Source organism: Marmota monax, unplaced genomic scaffold (genome assembly GCF_021218885.2).
Source record: "Marmota monax isolate L192 unplaced genomic scaffold, Marmota_monax_Labrador192_F-V1.1 WCK01_AAM20220418_F8-fsc00472, whole genome shotgun sequence".
In the NCBI taxonomy this organism is placed as follows: domain Eukaryota; kingdom Metazoa; phylum Chordata; class Mammalia; order Rodentia; family Sciuridae; genus Marmota; species Marmota monax.
Genome location: NW_026692767.1, coordinates 133,732 through 157,852, shown reverse-complemented (window position 1 = coordinate 157,852; position 24,121 = coordinate 133,732). Strand labels below are relative to the sequence as shown.

The 24,121-nt window shown below is 42.5% G+C and overlaps 2 protein-coding genes across 4 annotated transcripts in view; one reads left to right on the top strand and one right to left on the bottom strand.

Annotated features, from left to right (window-relative positions):
- Positions 1–19,297, top strand: part of Itgae (integrin subunit alpha E) — a 66,590-nt gene extending 47,293 nt beyond the window's left edge. For all 3 annotated transcript variants that reach the window (XM_046447045.2, XM_046447046.2, XM_046447047.2), the window contains 11 exons: positions 2,886–3,018; positions 4,686–4,784; positions 5,785–5,864; positions 6,532–6,606; positions 7,146–7,209; positions 7,292–7,399; positions 10,796–10,849; positions 11,135–11,230; positions 12,710–12,805; positions 17,560–17,670; positions 18,920–19,297. In XM_046447045.2, coding sequence (XP_046303001.1) covers positions 2,886–3,018; positions 4,686–4,784; positions 5,785–5,864; positions 6,532–6,606; positions 7,146–7,209; positions 7,292–7,399; positions 10,796–10,849; positions 11,135–11,230; positions 12,710–12,805; positions 17,560–17,670; positions 18,920–19,015 — 1,012 coding nt within the window. In that variant the 3' untranslated portion in view covers positions 19,016–19,297. The remainder of the gene's footprint in view (positions 1–2,885; positions 3,019–4,685; positions 4,785–5,784; positions 5,865–6,531; positions 6,607–7,145; positions 7,210–7,291; positions 7,400–10,795; positions 10,850–11,134; positions 11,231–12,709; positions 12,806–17,559; positions 17,671–18,919) is intronic.
- Positions 7,499–10,612, bottom strand: Haspin (histone H3 associated protein kinase). Its single transcript, XM_046447048.2, has one exon. The coding sequence runs from the start codon at positions 10,604–10,606 to the stop codon at positions 8,276–8,278; it is 2,331 nt and encodes a 776-aa protein (XP_046303004.1). The 5' UTR covers positions 10,607–10,612; the 3' UTR covers positions 7,499–8,275.
- Positions 19,298–24,121: the final 4,824 nt, after the last annotated feature.

Here is a 24,121-nt window from a genome sequence, read left to right as displayed (position 1 = left end):
ACTATGAAGAAAAATAATGCAGGGAGTGCTGGGTGGGGGTTGGGCTTCAGTTTTAATTAGGGTAGTCAGGGAGGGTGGTATTTGGCACTTATAGGAGGAGGAGGTGGGGGAATGAGCTATGTGAGTGCCTGGGAGTAGAGCAACTGCCAGTGCCCTGAGATGGGAGCATGCTCAGCAGGTGGAAGGTAGGACAAGGGCTTGGTGTGATTATAGTGAGGTATGGAAGTGGGATTGGGGAAATGTAAAGGGGTAGGGAGGATCAGTGGGGCTTTTAGGTCCTCAGAAGGGCTTTCACTGTAAACTGGGAGGCCAGAGGAGTTTATGTGTTTGTGTGTGTGTGTATATGTATGTATGTGTATATATATATAATACACATATATACATATATATGTAATATGTAATATATTACATATATAAATATATATGTATATATACATATATTTTGTGTATGTGCATAATGTAATTTAATCAATTTCATTTTTTCCTTTACCTCCCCTTTCCCTTTCTGCCTCCCTCCCCACCTCCCTCCTGATGGTTTCCTTTTTTTATTGGTTTCCCTTTTAATTTCATGAGATTCCACTCACCTTTTTTTTCTTCCTTTTTTCTCTTTAGCTTGCACATATGAGAGAAAACATAGGACCCTTGACTTTCTTAGTCTGGTTTATTTTGCCATTAGATTAAGCTTATTTTGCTTAACATAATGCTCTCAAGTTCCACCCATTTTCTTACAAATAACATAATTTCAATTCTTCTTTATGTCTGAATAAAACTCCATTGTGTATATATTACCACATTTCTTTATCTATTCATCTGTCGATAGGCACCTAGGCTGGTTCCACAACTTGGCTATTATGAATCGTGCTGCTATAAACATGGGTGTGTGTTAACATTATAATTAACATAATTCTTGCTTATATGTTAAGAATGGACTGGGGAACCAAAGGAGGAAGCAGGGAGACAATAAGTAAGTACTACTGTAATAATGCAGTTGATAGATGAGGGTGGCTTGCACCCAGGTGATAGCAGAGAAAGTGAGAACATTTGCTGTCAGAGTGGATGTGGGGAGTGAAGAAGAGTAGTCACAGCCTGAGCATCTAGAACTATACCATCTAACATCGTAGCCACTAGTCCCATTGGGTATTTAAATTTAAATTCATGTCCTCCCTGGTTACTAGTGCTGTGTGTGTATCATGATACTGACAGTCAGTTGGCTGGAGGTGGAATCTGTGGGTGGAATCTGTAGGGAAGAATGGTGTTCCTTGAGTCCTGGAAAGCCCCTCATAGACAGTTGTAGTTCTTGAATTTCAGATGTGGACAGCTTAGTGCTGCCCATCACTAAGGACCCAATTCAAGATTTTGGAGTGCTTTGGAATCTGGCCCAACAAGCAGACACAGCTGTTTTCAACAGGGAATTATTTACAGCCAAGAACCATCCACTCAGCCAATTCCTTGTGAAACAGATAAAGCATGCATAGCTTGCCTTGCATCACCCCCTAGCGAAGAAGTCAAGCAATTGCTTCTATTTCAAAAGTTGCTGAGTCTGTCTCAGTGGTTTTGACCTTTCTGCAGACATAGACTCTCAAAAAAATAAAAATAAAAATAAATAAATAAATAAAAATCTAATGAAAACTATGGACCCCTCTCCCTAGAAATCTACATGTTCATACATAAATAGTTTCTGGGCCCTCAGAAACTATTTCTGGAACTCAGGTTAAGAAACACTATTAAATATCCTAGATGGTTCTTGGCTGTAATTAATTCCCTGTTGAAAACAGTTGTCTGCTTTTTGGGCCGGATTCCAAAGCACTCCAAAGTCTTGACTCCTAGAGCTCTCTTATGGACTATAGAACAGTATGTTTGACTAATAATCAGCACCTCTACCTTTAATCCTATAGGCACCTCTTCTCATAACTGAACTCATCTTCCTCCATCCTACTTCCTCTTGTGTTCTCTCCCTCAGAGGGTAACATCACTTGGCCAGCCAAGCTGTAAATTTAGAATTCACCCTTGACTACCTCTCTGCTTCCCTTATCTTCTTTGACTCCTCTCTTCCCTTTTTCTGCTTCCAATACTATTGTCTTATTTCAGGCATTTATCACTTGATGGATAAATTTCCACAGCAGATTCTAACTGTCTCTGACTCCTGTCTTTCCCTCCAATCAATCCACATCTTCTCAGCTGTGATAAAATTAAAAACAGAACCAAATAAGAACAACAAAACATATGTTGCATCACTTACCAGACCTGTCTATTCCACCTTTGGACATTTTACATGGTTAAAAAGTGTTTTTGTATGTTACTATATGTCTAGTCAATCTCAATTAAGTTAAAAAGTGTTTTTGTATGTTACTATATGTCTAGTCAATCTCAATTACTGAGGTTGTTCGGCAGTCTGGACCTCAAAGGTAGAGTTATGTGTGTCCTGCTTTCCAGTGCTGAGCAGATCTGTAAATAATTGGGGAATGGATGAATGTGTGCCATGGAGTGCCTTGCCTAGGGTCAAAATGAATTAATTGGTGGTAGAAAGAGGATTTGGATTTGATTTTCCCTACTTCTCTTTGAAGGCTGCTAGACCTCAGGCCAAGTGGCCTCTTTGGGCTTCTGTTTCCTTTTCTACAAAATAGAGTAATTGTGCCATTTCACAGGGTTTTTATGAGGATTAATTAAGCATGTGAAACACAGTCCTTGGCACATGGTAAGTAGTAGGCATTATAATCTCACCCAGCAACGAAAATAAGTGTGGCAGTCCAAGTTATGTTGAGGGGATGAAAATCTAGGCTAAATGGCAGTTTTTCTGAGAAGGTAGTTAAGGATGTGCTGTCCTATTGCATCCAAGTTTGTACAGATTAAATAAACTGGCAACATTTTTATCTTTGCCTGTGCAGGCAGGAATTGGTGGTGGGTCTCACCAAGGAGCTGGCCATGAACATTAGCCTAACTAACTCTGGGGAAGATTCCTATATGACAAGGATGGTTTTGAATTATCCCAGAAACTTACAGTTTAAGAGGATACAAAAGGTAACTATAACAGCAGCTTCAGAAACATGCCACTAGATCATTTCCCTTGTCATACACCTGCTTTTCTCTTGCAACGTCCTTACTAGTCTCCCTGCCTCCAGCTTCCTTCTGGTCCATCCAATAATTGATTAGTAACTAGGTGAGTCTTACCCCACCCAATTGTACTAGATTCTTTCTTTGCTTTAAATACCATCAGGGCCTCCATTTTGCTGCACAATTAGCCCTCTCTGCTTGCAGCCTTTCTTAACCAGTATTTATCTTTGAGAGATAAATACCCTAAGGCATTGAGAAAGTAAAAATTAGCTTGGGCTAGGAAAATGAAATTCTGCCCAGCCCTTCACCAAGCTGGGATCACAGATACAAAGCCAGGTACAAAGATACTAGGAAATATTCTTTCTCCCAAGGACACCTACAACTATGAATTATCACAGCACTGAGAAATTTTATTCTCTAAACTTACAGATGGCCAGAAACTTTGCTGTTTGAAATTTAATCAATAACTGTGAAACCATCTTGCTCTTGCCTGGAAGACCTAAGTCATTTAGGGGGAGGGGTCCTGGAGATTGAACTCAAGGGCACTTGACCCCTGAGCCACATCCCCAGCCCTATTTTGTATTTTATTTAGAGAAAGTGTCTCAATGAGTTGCTTAGTGCCTTGCTTTTGCTGAGGCTGGCTTTGAACTTGTAATCCTCCTGCTTCAGCCTCCTGAGCCACTAGGATTATAGGTGTGTGCCACCACGCCCATCAATCTAAATCATTTTGACAAAGAGCAGTTTCAATTTCTATCTGAGATATAGAGCTTCAGATAAAGTATTTTTGGACACAGCTTTTACATCTATATTAATTTACTCATTTCCAAGGAAGTGGTCAAGTCCAAACCCATTGTTGATTGACCCTTTAACTCCGCTTTGATTTGCTTTGAGGCTATCAAAACTGATTTATTTACATTTACTTGAACTCCATCCATCCTCTGTCTTTTCCTTTGTTGGGTGACATATACCACAGTGTAATTTTGTTCACTGTTGGAACTATGGGTTTTCTCCACTCTTAGGCTATTTGGCAAGGATGGCATCCAGTATATGAAAAATTAAAATTCTCTCTTATGCACCTAGAATGGATCTAGTGATATACTATTTGTGGGAGAATTGTTTTCTGTACTCAGTAGTCCAGATGAGGAACCATGGTTGAAAGGCTACATGGCAGTGCTTGAGCCCATGCTGGCCTTCCTCTCCCACCCGCCTACCCCTCTTTCTCCTCCCAGATCCACAGAGCTAGAGCTGCTGCCACAGCTGCAGTCACAGTTGCAGGCACTGTGGCATCTGGGGTTACATCGAATGATGAAATTATCAAAATTTTTAAAATCTTTTACACGAGATCAAAAAAAGAAAGAAAGCAGTGACATTTACATTGGTCCACAGCCCAGTTCATATTATCTCCTTCCTTGTGAGGATAGAGTCCTCCTAGTTGGAATTCATCTTTTCTTTTGCTGTTCTCTGCCTCACTTGCAGAACCAACCCTTAGACCTTTGATTTAAATTTCTTAACTCTACTGCTGAGCCTACCAGTCCTGCTTGTGAGAAAAATAGACCAAGTCTGACTTATTTTGTTATAGCTCCTGGCTGGGTTAATTTTTACTCCTTAAGAAGTATTTCTTTCTGTATTCACAGCCTTCTTCTCCAAACATTCAGTGTGATGACCCTAAGCCATCTGCTTTTGCCCTGGTCATGAGCTGCAAGATTGGTCACCCCATATTCAAGAGGTCATCTGTGAGTCTTATTTTTTTTTTAATTATTATTATTTTTTTTTTTAAAGAGAGAGAGAGAATTTTAATATTTATTTTTTAGTTATCGGCGGACACAACATCTTTGTTTGTATGTGGTGCTGAGGATCGAACCCGGGCCGCACGCATGCCAGGCGAGCGCGCTACCGCTTGAGCCACATCCCCAGCCCTTTTTTTAATTATTGATGGACCTTTATTTATTTGTTTATATGTGGTGCTGAGAACTGAACCCAGTGCCTCACACATGCTAGGCAAGGGCTGTACCACTGAGCCACAACCCCAGCCCCCTATGAGTCTGTTTTGATTGGTTGGCTCTTTGCACAACTCTGGAGTTGGTGATGTTTACATCTCAGCTATATTTGAACCTCTCAGTTGTGGTCTCTATGCTTCTCTTTACTGTACAGTCAATCTGTAGCAGGGCTTACATCTGCTAAGCTTGCTTTGAAAGGAGTCAGTCAAAGACAGTGTTGATTAATCCCAGGAAAAGTGTGAAGTTGGGGGGTAGTACGGAAGGGACATCAGACTATATTATTATTGATACTGGGGATTGAACCCCGGGTTGGGGGGGTGCTTAACCACTGAGCCACATCCTCAGTACTTTTTTAATATTTTATTGAGACAGGGTCTGGCTAAGTGGCTTAGGGTCTTGCCAAATTGCTGAGGCTGGCTTTGAACTCGCCATCCTTTTGCCTCAGCCTTCCCAGCCTCTGAGATTACAGGCGTGCAATACCCCGAATGGCAGTAGAGATTATTTTTGTGCCATGGGAAATCTCAACTGTAGAAGGGGAATAGGGTAATGCTGCCTGCTCTGCTTACTCTATATTTGCATGGAAGGCTTATATAAAATAATGGATGGAGAGGTACACTGTGCTACAAAAATGTAAGAAATTTAAATTGTTTCCTAGGTTGGTTTGTAGTAGGCAGTTAGAATTGAGAATGGTACAGACAAGAATCAAGTGACCATTTTTCCCCCTTTAAAATATTAGGCAAACATTTCAGTAGTTTGGCAGCTAGAGGAGAATGCCTTTCCAAACGAGACAGCAGACATCACTGTGACCATCTCCAAGTAAGTAGTGCCTGTATCAAGCATATTGAGGCTATGGCCTTGAGGGAATCTCCCTCCCATGTGCATGCTGTGAGAACTGTGACTTCCTTACTGCCAAGGGAGGAGGGGAACCTTAATGAACCCACAGAGGCCTCTGTCCCCCCCATAGTGATTCGGTTATTATTATTATTTTTAATCAAAGCTATTTAAAGTGTTCTTTTCTTCTCACAAAGTAAAACTATGACATAGTCTGGTGGAATAAACTTTGGACTCAAGTTCTAGTTCTGATTTATTTAACTTTGGAATAACTATTATCTGCAAAGCCTCTAGGTTTAGGGGCAGCATGAAGTATGGTGTTGGGAAGGGGTGATTCTGCTTCCCAGAGGTAATGCCTGGAGATATTTTTGATTGCTATGACTTAGGAGGTGCTACTGGTATCTAATGTTGTCCTATACATTATACCATGTATAGGACAACACAACAAAAAATTACCTGGCCCAAAATGTCAACAGTATTGATGCTGAGAAATCCTTTTAAAATCAACATTACTCTTAAGTATGATTCGTTTGCATTCTAATTATTTATCTCTAAGAAGCTTTTTTTACCTGATACCCCCACCTTTGTACCCTGACACTGGGAAGCCAGGATACAAAGAAGTTGTGCTGTGAACTAACAGTCTTATTCTCAGTTCCAACCAAAGGTCTTTGGCCAGAAAAACCCACAACCTTCGATTCAGACATGCCTTCATTGCAGTTCTCTCCAAGTAAGTACTCCATGGGGCTAACACCTGTGTGGCTGCCCACAGCGCACAGCTTCAGGCATTCTCTCTTGTGAATGGAACTGGTAATCAGGGTGGATGTGAACATTGTGTTTCTCTGAGATGAATGAAGCTGCTTAGAACCTAGGCTCTAGCACTGATCTCTCTGGTACTCACAGTTGGGTTCTAAAAACCCTATGGTGGTCATCAAAGAAGGAGCAGTGCCAGCTGGTCTTACTACAAAAGGGAACTGAGGGTAGGAACTCTGGAGGAAAGACAGGGGCTGTGGTATTGGGAAGCAAAAAGGGCAAAAAGTAAGGCTAATCTGAGGAGCTGTAATTAGAAAATGAACCAGCTCAACTATACAGAATGCAAATATTCTACCTCCTCTCAACTACCCTATGACCACTTTACATTTTGATATTTACCTTGGATTCCTCTTAAGGATCTGGTGCCCTCTGTCATAGTGTATCCTATTGAAAACATTCAAGTTCATTCAAAGTTAAAAGGGGACTCTGAGGTCTAACAAGTCCTCTCAATTGCAGGCCATCTGTGATGTACATGAACACAAGCCAGGGGCTTTCTGACCACAAAGAATTCCTCTTCAGTGTAAGTGCTTAGTGTTTATTGCAAAGCTACAGGTGGCAAAGCAACCTAAGCTTTGACTTCCTATTCTGATTTTCTTTGGCAGATACATGGGGAAAATCTCTTTGGAGCCAAATTCCTGTTGCAAATTTGCATCCCAATCAAATTGCAAGGTCTCCAGATTGTAAGAGTGAAGAATGTGACAAAAACCCAGGTATTCACAGGCAGTTCTTATCACATTTCTTTCCAGAGTGACTATGGATTCTCAAAGATATAAAAACTAGGAGCCTTAGGAGTAAAGTTAGATCTTGTTTAATCTAGTAAAACAAGATTAGCCACAGGAAAAGATTAGGAGTGAATTACCAGTTATGTTCAGAAGGAATATCAAGTACTCAGGCCTTAAAGCAGCATTTCAATTTTCCTCTCCTTGAAGAAAAATAAGCAAAAATTCAAACATTTTTGTAGCCATGGAGACATTTATTTTCCTTTTGAAAATTGATAAACTCTGCCTCTGCTTCTATGTGATTGGTGAGTGAGACTGATAAATGTGACATTTCTCACACTGCCCCCTACAAACCATCTGTCTTCATTTTCCTTCCCTCCACTCCCTCTTGGTCTTTGCTTTGCTATATAGCCTCTTTGTTTTTATTTGACCTCTTATCTGTAATGTGGTTCTCAACACCAGGCTTATTACTTAAAGGAACAGGCTCTGATCACTCTAACAGCTGTTACCTAGGCTTTCTTGATTTTTTGTTTGTTTTTTTGGTTCAGATTATATAACAATTTCAAGGCTCAAAAATGAAAATGTGGAATTTACAGAATGGACTCTGCTGACAATTAGAAACAGGACTTATAAGTTGTAAATACTTGTTCTTACATGTAATTTAAGAATATTTGTTAACAGCAAGTTTAATCAGTTCAACAAATATTTCAGTTTCCACTTGAAAACAAAATTCTTGCTTGAAAAGTTGACTGGAAACATATAAGAATGGAATTCTACTTTACCCTGCTCTGGGATGGAGATTGAAAACAGGACCGAAGGCATTAAGACCAGGGCTCTCTCAGTTTGGGACAGTAAGACACATTCAGCTCACTTAAATAGACTGTGTTGGCAGAGCAGGTCAGTGGCGGAGGTGAAGTTCAACACTGTCCTATGGAAATGCTGGATCTTTCTCTTCATTTGCTTCATGGCAGTGGTGTTACATTTAGTCTTAAAGGTCATTTCATTCAGAATCTTGTCTGTGAGGTAATGTAGCCAGAGCACATTGTTATAAGGGTGATATTCACCCCAGCAGTTGTTGTTCTCCTTCCTCATGAGCCTGTAAATCTCATACTGGTAGTCACCTTCACCTGTAAATAGTTCTTCATCCATGGAAATGTCACAGAAAACCACAATCCCATCCCGCTCCAAGCGTGACAGGGTGTAGTCAATGATATTGACTTGCAACCCGCGGGTAGGAATGGTGCCTGTCTTTCCATTGAGGGTGTAGCGGAGCTCCTTGTGGCTGGTCTTCTTTAACAGCACATTCCCCCAGTGTAAGTCTCGGTGCTCAAAACGCAGTGATGCTTCTGCCACTGCAAGGGATGCTGTAATCTGGTGTATGATGCTCTTTGCTGTAGCCACAGAGGACAACTTTGTTTTCATTTGCTCTAGGTCGATCCCACCAAACTCAAATTCTAGTACAATGAAGAGCTGATTTTCCTCAAAATAGTCAGGCCGGTCATTTGCAGACTTTTTGGTTGAGTTATAGTGATCCCAGGCTTTGAGGAGCAAGAGAGGGTAAGACCCTTGAACACAGTGCACTGAGTTCAGCCCAATAAAGCCTTCTGTGCGGTTGTACGCCTCATCAGATAAGAGGCTTAACTCTTTAGAGATGATGATCTCTGGCAGGATTTCCTCAAAGGTTTTCTGATGGGATCCATTGACTAAATCTGATCCTTCAATAGCAATGATTTTTAGGGCTACAGGTTTCCTATCAACAATCATTTGAAACACTTCACCAAACACCCCTTCCCCAATTTTCTCACAGCGTTCCAGTTTTTCTGTGGAAAGGTAATGGCTAAAGGGGATAGGTCCTTCCTGACCGCATTCCCAAAAAACTTTTTCAGCCTCAGAGGCCTTTTTGTCGGCAACACGTACAATGTTTAAAGGGCTTAGCAAGTGCAAAGAAGAGGAGTGCCGTGGGGACAGAGCAGTATTTGTTGTGTTTAAGACAGGAGGGTTTGAATATTCTGATACAAAAGACCTAGAGGGAGAACTGGAAATGGTATAGATGCTGCTTACCTCTGACACATCAGTCACAATTTTCTTCTTGTGGAAATTGAAGGAGGCCCTGATTTTGGTCCAAGAACAGGACTTTGGTAAATGAGTCAGGTCCCGAGATAGGAATGAATCTTTTCCCATCTTTTGGCTCTTTTTAAATCGGTGGTGATGGAGAGGAGAGGTTTCCCCTGCTTCCTGATGTTTCCTCTTTTGCCTTGGCCTAGTCCTCTTAGGCCTGTTGATTTTCCTAGGTGTGATATGGCCTCTGCAACCAGTGGCTTCTTCAGAGTCTATCAGGGTGGCCCTTTGAGACCCTCTCTTTTGAGATGAGTCTCTGCCTGTGACCCTCTTTTTACCTGTGCCCTCCAGTCTGTTTCCCATCACTTTCCTTTTACAACAAGACTCCGTGTTTTTTCTGTGTCCCCCACACTCACGATCCACTGGATATCTCGAGTCCATAAGGCTAGAGAGAGCAGACGTGAGGCTGGTATGAGCTCGGTGGACCATACTAGTGAACGAGATTCCTTCTGTTGCTGTTTCCTGGGAGCGTGGGGGAGATGCTAGGTTCAGGGAGGCTGATGGCAAGTGGAAACCACTTGAGTTTGCAGAGGTTGCATCTGAAGAGGCAGGAGGACCGGTGGAGATGATACTATCCCCTGGCGCTGGCGGTCCGGGGCCAGACGAGGGCCGGGGGCTGATCAGGGAGGCACTGAGGCCCAGCTCTTCGTGGTCCTTGGGCTGGCTGCGTTCACTGAAGTCGGGGCTGAGACGGCCCCCGCGGCTGCTGGGGAAGGGCGGCTGTCGGAGCTGCCAGTAGGGGGTGCTGCACTTCAGCGGAGGCCGTGCTCTCAGCCTCAGGCGTCTTGGGGTCGCGATCAGGGTGGGCTGCTCCTTGGAGACTCCGCCGCCAGGACGCCTCCGCCGTCGGCGGATGGGGCTGCCGGGGAAGTCCGGGTCGTCAGAGTCGTCGGAAGCCTCAGACTGCGACGGGCTACCGCTGCTGGTGTCGCTGCTGGCGCTGCTGAAGATACCGTTCCGGTTCTGCGGTGGAAACCACTGCGCCGCTGCCCGGCCCGGCCGCCGTCGCGGCCCCCCGCCACCGGCTGCCCCGTACGTTCGGAAGAGTCGGATCTCAGATCTCCGGAGTGACGCCGCCATGGCAGACACCCGCCAAGCAGTTTAAATGCAAACACCGCGAGACTTCCGCGTGGTGCGCTCGCCTGCCCTTTGGGTCCTAGTGCCCGGCGGCACGAGTGCGCATCACACCGGGCCTTACTGGAGTGAGGGGGTAGGTAACCGTGGAGCATTGGTTTGTTGAGTGCGCCCCTGGAATGGCTTTCGTTTCAGGCTTACACTGGGTGCACCGAGAATCAGCCCGCTTGTGTGAGCGATCCATTTCAGGTGAGCGTGGTTTCCCGGAGAGGGAGGGATTGAAGCACGTGATAGGGAGAAGCCAGGATGCTACTTTTCCAAGATTCCTCCTGAAAGCAATGCACGGCGGCGGTCAGGGCCCTCCTCCCTCCCCTCACTGAGTTTGCCAGGGTTGGTGCTTTACTTGAGTCAAAGTGAGCGCTCAAACTGCTCACACCCCCTGTTCTGGGACCTTGAAATATTCTGGACCTGAGTGTTAAAAATTTCACCCTTCCCACGCGTAAAGGGATTAGGCTAATGAGATTCTTTTTGCAGCGTGTGGACGAATGGTATTCAGTGAGCTGTAATATCACATCAGATAAAGAGAATGTAACTGTGGCTGCAGAGATATCCTTGAGTCACGCCGAGCAGGTATTTTGAGACCAAAATTCTCCAGATCTGATTATCCAGCTCTAGGCCATCTCCCTTAGAAACTGTAATGGCATTTACATGTCCAGAACAGCACCCCCCCTCCACTTTTTAATCTTTATTTATTTTAATGTGTGTGTGTGTGTGTGTGTGTGTTTTAGTTGTAGATAGACATAATACCTTTATTTTATTTTATGTGGTGCTGAGGATCGAACGCAGTGTCTTTACGCGTCCCAGGGGAGCACTCTACCACCGAGCCCCAGCCCCAGCCCTCTTTATTTATTTTTTTATGTGGTGCTGAGGGTCGAACCCAGTGCCTCGACACACGCTAGTCAAGCTTCCTACCGCTGAGCTACAACCACAGCCCAAGAACAGGCCTCTTGATGACTTTCTGTCCCAGCCTGCTCCTTAGCCAGTTACTCAGGCTATTCTTTTTTTTTTTTTTTTTTGTGGGGCCAGGGATTGAACCAGGGTCTTGTGCATTCTAGGCAAGCACTCTACCAACTGAGCTATATCCCCAGCCCCCTTGGCTATTCTTAATCCTGTTTCATACTAGGAATTCTAGGAATTATCTGTGACTTGCTCCTTTCCTATACCTCATATCCATTCCACCAACAAACTCTATTTCACTTCCAGCATATATCCTAAATTAATTTACTTTCTCCATCTCTACAGCTACTGTCACTTGCTGGGGCAATTGCAGTAACTTTGGACTTGTTCTCCTTGCCTCTGCTTTTCCCACACCTATAAATAATTCACTTAACCACTATCCATCCACATTAGATTGTGCTTAAAAAAAAAAGTGAAGTTTGAACACCCTTAGATTCTGATCCATACCTCCCCCCCACCTCCATGGCCTGCAAGGTACATGGTCTGGTCTTGGCTAATTTTTCAACTTTCTCTCCTAGTACTCTCTTTTCTCTCCTGCTGTCCCTTTCTTATAACCCAGCTATTCTGTCCTTTCAAATTTGCCAATATTACTATGGTTACAGGACCTTTGTACTTGCTATTTCTTTGCATAACATTGCTCTTCTGCTAAGTTCATGTGGGTGGTTTCTTCTTGTATTTAATATAGATGTTACTTTCTTAGAGAGGCCTTCCCTGATCACTTATTCTGATGTGGGAACTAGTAATCAAGTTTAATATCTTGTAGTGATCCAGATGAGAGCAGTGAGGTATAAACTGAAGAACTGAAAATGGGGGTGGAGAAAAAAAGGAATATATGCAAGAGAGAATTAAAAAAAATTGTTAACTGACTTTGGCTAGGAATAGTGGCATGAGATAGAGGGTAAAGGAAAAGAATTTAAGGATTAATTGCAGATTTCTTGTTTGGTAACCGAATGGATGCTGGGGACATTAATGAGACTAAAGAGTACTGGAGATGGTTCACATTTAAAGGGAAAGGTGGTGAATGCTGTTCAGAAACAAGGAATCCATGCTTAATATGTTTTGTTTCTCTTCTTCCTCCCCCTCATCTAATAGTTACTAAGAGATGTAACTGAACTGCAGATTTTTGGTGAAATATCTTTCAACAAATCTCTATATGAGGGGCTGAATGCAGAGAACCACAGAACTAAGGTAATCCCTGGCTGTTCTCTGGGTAGGAGAACTGTGTGTAGCTTTTGAGTCCTTGCACAGCCACTCCCTTGTTACTCTCTTCCTATTTTCAGTTTTATCACTTCTGTTCTTGGCTCTGCTACTAATGCTGTCTTTGTGATCTTGAATGAATCTGCTTCTGCCTCAATTTTACCTATCAAATAAGGAATTGAGTAAAAAGGCCTAAGCTGAGGAAGTCTAAGTTGAAATAACTAGCTTAGATCCAACAGCAATGTATACTTTGATTTAAAAATGTTTGCTGCAACCAGCATGGCATTAATTCAGAAACCTGAGGGGTGATGGGGAATGAAAAAAAAGACAAACACATAGAAAAAAAGCTAGGGCCAGGTGCCTGGGGCCTGGTAAGGCTTGACTGACATCAGAGCTAGCTAAGCACATTTATTATATAGTTTTTCTCAACAGAAGTTTGTTTGTGTGAAAGTTTTAGCAAAGCAGGCAGCCTGAAGGATGCAGCGAAACTTGCTCAACATCAAGGTTATGTCTAGAATTTTCTCTACCCCTGGGAGTTGGTGTCTGAATCCAAGATTCTAACTGATAGAGCTGTGCACCTTTGCACAAAGCCTCCTTGGGTGGGCATCACCATAGCAACTAGGCCATCTTGGCCTGTACCTTTGCACAGGAATTTCCAAGCACAGATGCAGCCATGAGGGAATCAGGGACCATGGTTTGGGTCACTGCTCTCCACATACATTGACTTTAAAAAATTTTTTTCCTGAGAAATTATTCTTTGCATATATAAACTGTCTTTCTACTGTGTATATCAGTGTTTAGTTATAGTATTAAATAGTTACAGTACTCATGAATGCATAATTTAAAAAAAAAATTTTTTAGATGTTGATGGACCATTATTGTATTCATTTATTAATATGCTGTGGTGAGACTTGAACCCAGAGCCTCACACAAGCTAGGCAAGTGCTCTACTACTGAGCCACAACCCCAGCCCCTGCATAATTTTTAAAATAAGACTTAGATTCAGTACTGGAACTCTTGGAATTTGATTTTCAGAAGTATGACCAGAAATTAAATTGACCTCTGTGGTCAGTGGGTTAAGTAATCTTGTGTGTGTTACAGTGCATTAAAAAAAAAAAATCATAGTATTTATTTAATTGTCATCATTTATTGACCTATTTTACTGGCTAGGGCTTTAACAGTTATATACAGTCTGTAAAAACTCAGTATAGGCCTGGGGCTATCGCTCAGTGGTAAAGCATGCACCTAGCATATGTGAGGCACTGGGTTCAATCCTTAGCACCATATAAAAATAAACAAATCAAAAAAAAAGCATGCTGTCCATCTACAACTATAAAAATAAAAAAATACATACTTTAAAAAAAACAATACATTTTGTATTCTGGCAAATACATGTAAAATTAAAGTTACATTTGTAACTATTTTTAAAAGTACAGTTCTGTATCATTTAGTATATTCATTATTCACTATGTATACCATCACCAAAATCTAGTTCTAGAAATTATTTGACATGGAAAACAACCAATGCCTATCAGCTGTTATTCCCTTGGTTTTCCTTCAGTAAACCCTGGCATAACACTGCATTTTCATACTTGTTGACTTATGCCAGGACATGCTCCTGGTTTCAGAGATGATGTTATCAATGAGCTTTTGAGTTAGGCATGATTCTTCACTAGAGCAAATGTTCATAGAGTGAGCCTGGATTGCTAAATATAAGTACTCAATTTTCCTTCTTGGAGGAGGGGAAAGGAGCAATTCTCTAGATATGTAAGATAAACATTTTCTTTTATTTCAAAGTCAGTCTCTCTCTCTCTCTCTCTCTCTCTCTCTCTCTCTCTCTCTCTTGTGAGGCAGTGTCTTGTTGTGTTACTATGCTATTCTTGAACTCCTCGGCCCAAGCAGTCCTCCTGCCTCAGCCTCCTAAGTAGCTGAGACAACAGGCTGTTTTTAAAGTTCTTCCAATACAGAAAATGACATAATAAAGAAACATAAGTGCCTCATTATTGTACTGCCTAGAATTTTAAAAATAAAATAGCAATAAAATCTAATCCTTATAGAAAGGTACCAACTGAAACAAATTTTCCTTCACTTTCTCCTGCCCCTAACTCTCTTTCCAAAAAGAATTATTATTAATAGTTCATTATGTGTATATTCTTAATTTACTTATATATTTCTTCCTCTTATTGATGCTTTTATTTCTATAGCATAGATTCCCCAAAATCCTTTTCTTTAAATTCAGTATCCTAAGCAAAATATTAAGTAGTTCCTGCCAATAAGCACCTGACTTACAGTGAATCTATGAGACTAAATAGCTGTGTATCCAGATGCATTTTAGCTACAGATTTGGGGAAAAAATTCAGCTAATGTGCCAGAAGGGCATGTACTGTTTATTTAGGAAGAAATGTAGGCCCTGCTTAATGGCCTGCCTCCCTAATCCTTGTGTGTTAGATAATGCCTTTCTTCATGTCCAGCATGAAGTTGCTAATCTCCAAATGCCATAAGGTTGAGTATCCTTTATCCAAAATGCTTGGGACCTCACATATTTCAGATATCAGAAAATTTTGGAATATTTAATAGACTTTACCAGTCATTCATTCCCTAATCTGAAATCCAACATGTTCCAAAGTCTGAAACATTTTGAGTAGCAACAAGATACTCAGAAGTTTGGGATTTTGGGACATATTGGAGTTTGAATTTTTGGATCAGGAATGCTCAATTTGTATTTCACATGACAGAATACAAACTAGGAAGCAAGAGGTCACCAAAAGCATTTTTCTTTATGTGCCTTCCCTTTTCAGAGAGGAAACTTCTCTAAAAACTCCCAGGAGACATCCCTTTATATCTTTGTTTGTTTGTTTTTAATATTTTTAGGTTTACATGGACGCAATACCTTTATTTTATTTATATTTCTGTGGTGTTGTTGATAGAACCCAGTGCCTCACATGTGCTAGGCAAGTGCTCTAACACTGAGCCACAAACCCAGGCCCCTTTAAGTTTTATTAGTGAGGACTGGATTTCATCTTAGTCACTGGCAAAAAGAGGATAGTTCTGTTGTGATTGTCTTAGATCAGTCTTGATTCCTAAACAACATCTGAACTGAGAAAATGGCTATTGAGTAGGTCACTGTCAATGTTTGCCACAAGGAGAATATCCTGTATCCTGCTTCTCCCTTAACCTCTGCGTAGGTAGCTTTGGGGCCCTTTTGGGAACCTGTGCATTTCAAAGAGGAAAAAGAAAGAAGGCTTTGAAAAATAGGTATGGGCCGGGGATGTGGCTCAAGCCGTAGCGGGCTCGCCTGGCATGCGTGCGGCCTGGGTTCGATCCTCAGCACCACATACAGACAAAGATGTTGTGTCCGCTGAAAACTAAAAAATAAATAAATTCTCTCTCTTTCTCTCTCTCTCTCTTTCTCCTCTTTAAAAAAAAAGAAAAAGAAAAATAGGTGTGGTTCTTCTACCCAAATCTGGCCTGATTCTAACACCATCACCTTGGAATTTCCTTGTACTTCCTAAACCCAGGTTATTGAGTTCTGCTACTTTCTGCTTAAAAAAGAAAAAGGGGGGAAAAAAAAAAGCCACCTCTGTTTTTTCTCTTACTCTGTTGCTTTGACACTTCTCTACTTTCAAGGCCCAGAACTTAAGCCCTATTAAGGTCAGCTGCCTGTGAGTTAACTAGGGCCTGGAGGATCAATCTTAAGTCAATTGCCTTTAACTTTTTTGGAAGAAGCCTCAAAGGTAAGTTTGTGTGGTTCTGTACTCCATACAGAAATCTCTCTGAACACCCCCAACTTTGCTGTTTAAACATATGCATGAAGGAAATTCATTGTCTTGGATAGGCAGAGCAGTCTTGATGGCCCTCTGGCTCCACTTCAGTCCTGCACCTTGCTGTGGCAACAACCTGGGAGGGCTGGGTCTCAATCAGGATGCACATACCTTGTGCTTTCTAGCTGAGCCCTGTTAGTGAGGAGATTAGATACCTGAAATTGAGAGATCCTTTGGAAAAATAACAGGGGTAATTTATACTAGAAGAGCCCCACAAGTACTACACATGAATACAATTTTGCATGTATTATCATGTCCCTGAGGAACATATGTCCTCAGTCTAGTGAAGAGCAGATCAGTGCCTTTGTCAAATGTTTCTTGTAAGGAGATTATATTGCCAAAGAATTTAAGGGATTTATGCAAGATCAGAAAAAGCTGTGAGGGCTGGGATTGTGGCTCTGTGGTAGAGCACTAGCATGTGTAAGGCACTGGGTCTGATCCTCAGCACATGTAAAAAATAAATAAAATAAAGCATTGTGTCCATCTACAACTAAAAACACTTTTTAAAAAAGCTGTGAGAACTGAGTTGGAGAGGACTTGGAGATCATTTAAGATAAATCATCACTTTGAAGATAATTAGTGTGGGACTCAAGGACACATGGAACATGGCTTTGTAGAATCTTTATTTTCTGTCTTGATGCCATGGGACTCTCTTTCCAACTGTTAGAGCATCTTTAACTCAAGGTCACACTCTTCTGACACAGCAGTTTTAGATAAGAGGCTACAGTGGTTTCTTATAAGGTATTTTGGTCGTGAGATGATTTTAGATCATCTAAAAGCTGCATCAGGGGATGTTACTGTCAGCACTCTTGATCAGTGCCCAGGATGTTGCCAAGTCCTCATGTTTTCTATTTAAAATAACAAGAACTTGTTTTCCTTCTTTGCTGTACCTGATTTATTGGACCATCTCTTTGTCTTGTCTAGATCACGGTCATCTTCCTAACAAATGAGGAGTACCATTCATTGCCTCTCATCATTGGAAGCAGTGTTGCTGGCCTTCTGGTTTTGGTTGTGATTATAGTCATCCTGTTCAAGGTCAGTTCTCATTGTATTCAATAAGGATGAGATAAAGCTGGGTGCAGTGGTGTATGCCTATAAACCCAGTGACTTGGGGGGCTAAGATGGGAGAATCACAAGTTTGAGGCCAGCCTCAGCAACTTAACAAGGTCCTTAGCAATTTAGTGAGACCTGTCTCAAATTTAAAAAACAAAACAAAACAAACAAACAAAAAACAGGGGGTGGGGTGGGGCTGGAGATGTAGCTCAGTGGTAAAATGCTCCTGTGTTAAATTTTCAGTACCAAAAAAAAAAAGGGGGGGGGGATAGGACCTGGCTGTGGTGTTGGGCACTGTACCCCCAGGATAGCCAGTCCTTACTTAGAGCAGCTACCCTGGCCTTGTGGCCACTTTCTCCTCTTGCTTCAACCTTACACCCCATTTAGGCAAATGAGAAACTTGGTTTCTGTGTGAAGGAATAAAGATCTAATTGAAGAGAGATCTTCCTAAAACAGACTGACGGTCATTCTCCTTTTTAAATCCTTTCCTTGTCTTCCCTGTTTGAGTGTCTAAACTTTTTAATTGCTGTTCAAGATCCTGTGCTCTCTGGCCTGTACCCCTCTCTTCCCATGCCCAAGTCTTGTTTTCTTCTCCAAGACAAATCGAGCTGTTTAGAAATAGGTGCCCATCTTTCTGCTTGAACACAGACTACTCTTCTTGCCAGGGGTGCTCATTCCCACCTTTTCACTTTGCTTACTCTCTCCCCTGAAACTCAGCTCAGAGATTCCTGGATCCTCTGTGTTGGGCTCCTCTGTGTTGGGCTTTGTGCTTGTCCTGTGAGCTCCCTTCTGGAAACACTTTCACATGGCATTTGTCACACCATATTGTAATTTTTTCCTTTCCTACTAGATTCTGAGCTTGGTGTAGGAGGCTGTACTTGATCTCTTTCTACCCTCAGCATGGTAGGCTGTACTGACTATTACATAAGTAAAATTAGATCCAGTGCAGCCCAAACTGTACAACTTTGTAGAATTAGTTAGAAGAAAGGTTTAAATTCTGGGGGTTCAGAGCGAGATGGGAAGTCAGTTCCAATTGAGGATTGAGCACCAGGAAAGATAGCATCAAAGAGTCTGGGAGGATTGACTATCAGGGAGAGACTCAGGAGAAGGGAAAGGGAATACAAGTATAAGAAGCAGAATTGTTTAGGGGCTATGTAGGCAACAACTGGAAGTACGTTTTCTAAAACAGGTATTTTAGGCCTATAATTGGGCTTCTCTTCCTTTGTTTCAGTGTGGCTTTTTTAAAAGAAAATATCAACAACTGAACTTGGAGAGCATAAGGAAGGCCCAGCTGAAATCGGACAGTCTACTCTTGGAAAAAGATTAGGACCTGCTTCTTTGTCCACTGGGAGAGAATAACCAGCTAATTCTTGAACTTCTAGAGATTTGGCATTGTACTGATTACTTTTTCCTTAGGATAATCTAGAGCAGCATTGAACAAATTGTAGAATATTATTTTTTAACCACACATTGTCCCCCAAATGTTTGTGCATTGTACAAAAAGTAAACTTGGGAAACATCCGCTATTAAATAAAGTTGAACTATTTCCTTTATAATAGTGCTTTTAATTTGCAAATATACCTTAAAATAAATATCCCTTTGCAATAAATTTTTATATCTGCTTGGTTTATCTTAAGTGTATAGCCTTAATTGGGGATCATTGATATGTTTCCAATATTGTTTTCCTCCTTAGAAAAACAACATTTTTTTAACTTGCTGAGGTTTTTAAAAACACTTCTGTTGCAGGGTTTTATCATTTTCTTCAAAGAAAGAAGACCTTTATGAAGGTCACTTATGAAAACCTTTATTTTCAGCTATATATATATAGTTTTGTTACTATTATGATAGTGAAAAATATCTTTTTCTTCCCCTGATTAGAGTTTGTCTTTAGAACAGTTGGTTGTTTTGAATATTTATCCAGCCATTTTACTGAGCTGTGTTTTCTAAATAGCTTTTTAATTGGTTCTCTAGCTTCTGGGATCTAGTATCCAGTTGTTGCAGTCCTGGGGGCACATTGGTCAGGGGGACTGAGGGGTGGTTTCTTCTTTCCAGGGCCTGGGAATGGGTTGGACTAGCCCTACCCAGAGCACTGGCAGATGATCTCAGGCCCTTGGCTTGGGTCTCTGGGTGCTGTCTTTCCTCTCTTTAGAGCCGTGTGGTCTGAGATTAAGGTTGGAGTACCAGGGTAGGAAAAAATGGCCCACTTTGGTTGTGCAAATGTTTTAGATTTCTTAACCTAGCAAAAGGCTGCCAGTAACTGGAATTAGGACATTGGGGCTTTTGGACCAGTATCTCCTGGACAGAGAACTCACGAGGTGAATTGGCTGGCTGCTTAAGGTTGGCTAGTGCCTCCCTGCAGAGGTTTCTGGCTTTTTGTGTTATAGACCCTTTTGACAGTTGAGAGACCCCTTCTCAGGCTTGGTCACTCTACTGCAGACACTTTAAGTGTATGGGCTAAAGGAATTTAATTAATTCATTCTTTATTTTACAAGCCTTGGCAACTATCTGCTTCATTAAAGTTCTCTGGTTCAGACTGGGGAAGCCTTTTCCTGCCCTCATAGCTCTATTCTACAGATGTGTACCCAAATGTGACAGTGAGAGAAAAAGCAATGTTCCAGACCAATGGGAATTTAGGAGGAGACAGATGCCTGCAAGCTGAACCTTGAAGCTGCCTGCAAAGGACTAAGGTGAGAGTTGTGGAGGTTAGAAAATGAAGGATGTGATAAAGCATGTAAGCCTATTCCACTGAAGCTGGGTTGGGGAATATGAGGTTGGAATGGGAGGTGAGGACAGTGTATTGTGTAAGAATCTACATGCCTCATGGTGGCACATGCCTGTAATCCCAGCTACTTGGGAGGCTGAGGCAAGAAGCTTGCAAGTTTGAGGCCAGTCTCAGCAATTTAGCGATAGCTTGTCTCAATATAAAAAATTAAAAAGGTTTAAGCATGTAGTTCAGAGGTAGACCCCCACCTGGATTCAATCCTGGGTACTGTCCTCCCCCTGCCAAAAAAAAAAAAAAAAATCTACATAAGAATTATGTACAAGGAACTAAATGGGAAGCCACAGACACCTCACTGTTTTCTGTGAAGGGACTGGGTCTGCTCAGTTGCTTAGGGCCTTGCTAAGTTGCTGAGGCTGGCTTTGAATTGCAGACCCCTGCTTTACTGTTTTTGTTTGATACTTTTGTAAAGTTTTTCCCCATTGGGAGCAAAGTAATAAGTACCAACCCATCAATTAAGATGGGTCCCTAGAGCTGCTGATGGATGCGGGAATACTTCCCACAGATTGGAGCTTCCTTTTTCCTATTGACTATATTTAAGCAACATTAATAATGTATCTGCTAGTTTTTATGTGGATCAGAAATGCCTATTAATGGAATGTGTTTGTTATAGCAGGAGCAAAAGGTAAATTAAAGGACAGGTTTCTTTGTGAGACCATTGGTGAAACCTTTCCATGCTGTGGCTGTCCCATGCTTGTCTCTGGGCTACCAGGGTACATGAGGCTCTGAAGGAAGGCCCGGTCATCTTGTAATGACTTTTGTGCACTAGGACAGATTCAAATCTACCTCCAGGCCTTCCCTGTCCTTTGAGGTCGAAAATAGAGTTTACTAGGCAGAAGTAACATCTGAACATCCGTCCAAGACCTTGGGGTGGGACAAGGCCTTGGCACCACTGTGGTTTTTACTAGAGGCTGAGCAGAGCAAGATGGTCCCAGGAGTAGGTCCAAACCACACAGAACAATAGATTAAAAATGTCAGCAAGTCATAGGAGCAAGTGAGATGATATAGAAAGGCCCTTTAGAAATCCATTTTGTAATTATTTTGCATCACATATACCTTAAATCACCCCACCAGTCAAAGGCTCATGAACAAGATGAGAATGGTTTGCTCACTGCTAATCCCTTCCTTTACTTCAGGTGACAGCACTCATCCTAGTAAGGCAGGGTATGTGTTCTGGGGAGGGAGGTGACGTGAAGGGGTGGTGAGGCAGGGACAGGGCTCTGATTACTTTGATGACTGACAATGCACCCCTGTCTCCTGCCCCTACAGTGAAGTTTATAGGCTTGAATTTAGTTCCTGGCATACCAGGATGGTGCTCCTGGCCCTTGTGTCAGTGGGAACCACTGCAGAAGGTGCCCATTTTCTTGACTGACCTTCTCTTCTCAAAGAATTGAGTCATTTCCTTCCAAGGAGCACTATGTGACAGGATAGGAAGAGGGGTGTGCAGGATCCTGGCCCCAGCAGAGGCCTCCCTCACAGCGATAGGGTGGATGCATGCACTACACACTCTGTGTCCTCCAGAAGAAGCCATAGTTCCTAGAGGACATGCTGAAAGCCCCAGTGACTGGCCAGGAGATCCCTGGACCTTGTTTCAGCAGGTGTGAAGTGGCTTTGCCGTGACCTCTGGCTCTCTCACAGAGCGAGTGAAGAGAGGCGATGTGGAAACTATAAAGCATCATGCTCATGGTAACAATGGAGGCAATTGCTTGGACTATGGAGCCAGATTTCCTGGATCCAGTTCTGGCACAGATGCTCACTAAGGGTGTGGATTGTGGGCACATCTGACCTCTTAGGATAGGTCAGGGTAATGACAGTACCAACCACAGAAGTGGTCATGAGAATTAAATAGGTCCCTCCATGTAAGGCATTTAGAGCAGAACTCTGCAACCAGCGAGCACTAAGAAGTGTTCACTGTGGTAATAGTTGTGAAGGTCATGTCCATCAGGCACTATGAGGCTCTAAGACTTGACATGGGGCTAGGCAGAATCAAGGAAAATGCACTCAAAAGTAGCAGCCAATTTTCTCTCACAGGGAGAATTCATCTTGATTTTGGAAATGTCCTTGACTCAGAGTTTTAATGATGCAAATGTAAAAAGCAAAGGGGTGTCACGGGCTTGTTTCCCCAGGTGCTCTGGAGACTGGACAGGGGGATTGCTGGAGCCCAGGAGTTCAAGGGCAGTTTGGGTTAACAGCAAGATCTTGTCTCAAAAAACAAAAAACAACAACAACAACAAAAAAAAACCAAAACCCTCTTCTCCTCTACTCTCTTTTTAGGTATATTGGGATGGTGAGTTAGCTCCAGCCACGTGAAGATAAAATACAGATACTCTGGGTATAGCTTGTACACATTTTTCACACCCACAGAAATATATTCCATGTCATAATGTCACAGACAGACAGTCTTGAAACAAAAACTTTACTAAATAATGCCTATCCTCATTTCTTAAACATGCTCTAATTTTTAAAAATTCTAGTTGTAACCTAGCAAATCAATGTTGTGACTCACCAGGGAATCTTGGACATAGTCTAACCAGCTGTGTTGTCAGGGACCCCCACAAGGAGGCAGCTCGTTCTCCTCGGATGCCATTCATGCAATCTCTAAAGCTTTGCAGGAAGTTGCAGGTTAGCGTGGGAGTTCAGGGAGGTCCACCTACCTGGAGGACAAGTAAGAGCACAGCCCTTTCTCCAAAGCCAGAGTGGCAGCTGTGACAGGCTAAGAGGTTAGTATCTGGCATTCCAGCCTCTCCAGCAGCACACAGTATGAGCTCAGTAAAGGTTTGAGTAACCAAGAACAGAAGAGGTTCTTGGACTGGGGCTCAGTGACCTCAGAGCCTCAGTTACCCCTCTGGTCTCTGGAGACCCCTCCACAGAACAAACCAGCTCTGGTCACAAAACCTGCAGCTCCCTTTGGGGAGTGGAGAGACTCAATGAAGTGCCATTCTCTGTGCCACTTGTACAAGAGTGGTCCTGTGGGGTGCTTTCCAGCCTCTGGAGTGCTTCCCGAGAGCCTGGAGTGGTGGTGAATGCCTGTAATCTCAGTGACTCAGGAGGATTGAAAGTTTGAGGCCAGCCTTGGCAACTTATCCAGATCCTGTTTCAAAATAAAAAAATAAAAAGAGCTGAGGATGCGGCTCAGTGGTAAAGTGCTTCTGGGTTCAATCCCCAGTACCAGCCTCTGGAGTGCTTCTCTAGGCCAGATGCAACTCAGGGGACTCCTGCCAGCTTGGAAGGTCTATCTTCCTCTTTGCCTTATCCTGCAGCAGTGTCCTCAGGTTCATAAGGAGTGATGTGACTGCATGGAAGCTGCTTTTCCCCGAGGGTTGGAGAGCCACATGGGGGAGGGTTGAGGGAGAGGCTGGCAGCTTTCCCTGTCATGACTGGGACAGGGTGGCAGTTCCAAAAGCCCTCTCTATTAAAAAAAAAAAAAAAAGGCTGGGTTTATTCATTCATTCAACAAATATGTACAGAACAATAATGTGGCAAGCACAGGGGTGAGCATGGGATACACAGATGTCCAAAGGCAAGGTCACTTCCCTACTGGAGCTTCTCATGGGGGGGTGGGGGGACACAGTCAATAAGTTAATGAGATCATCTCTGATAATGACAAGTGGTTTATGGGAATAAGATAGGGTAATGGGGGGGGGCTGGGGTTGT

Coding starts and splice junctions, on each gene's coding strand:
- Haspin (XM_046447048.2), bottom strand. CDS start 10,606: ATGGCGGCGTCACTCCGGAGATCTGAGATCCGACTCTTCCGAACGTAC.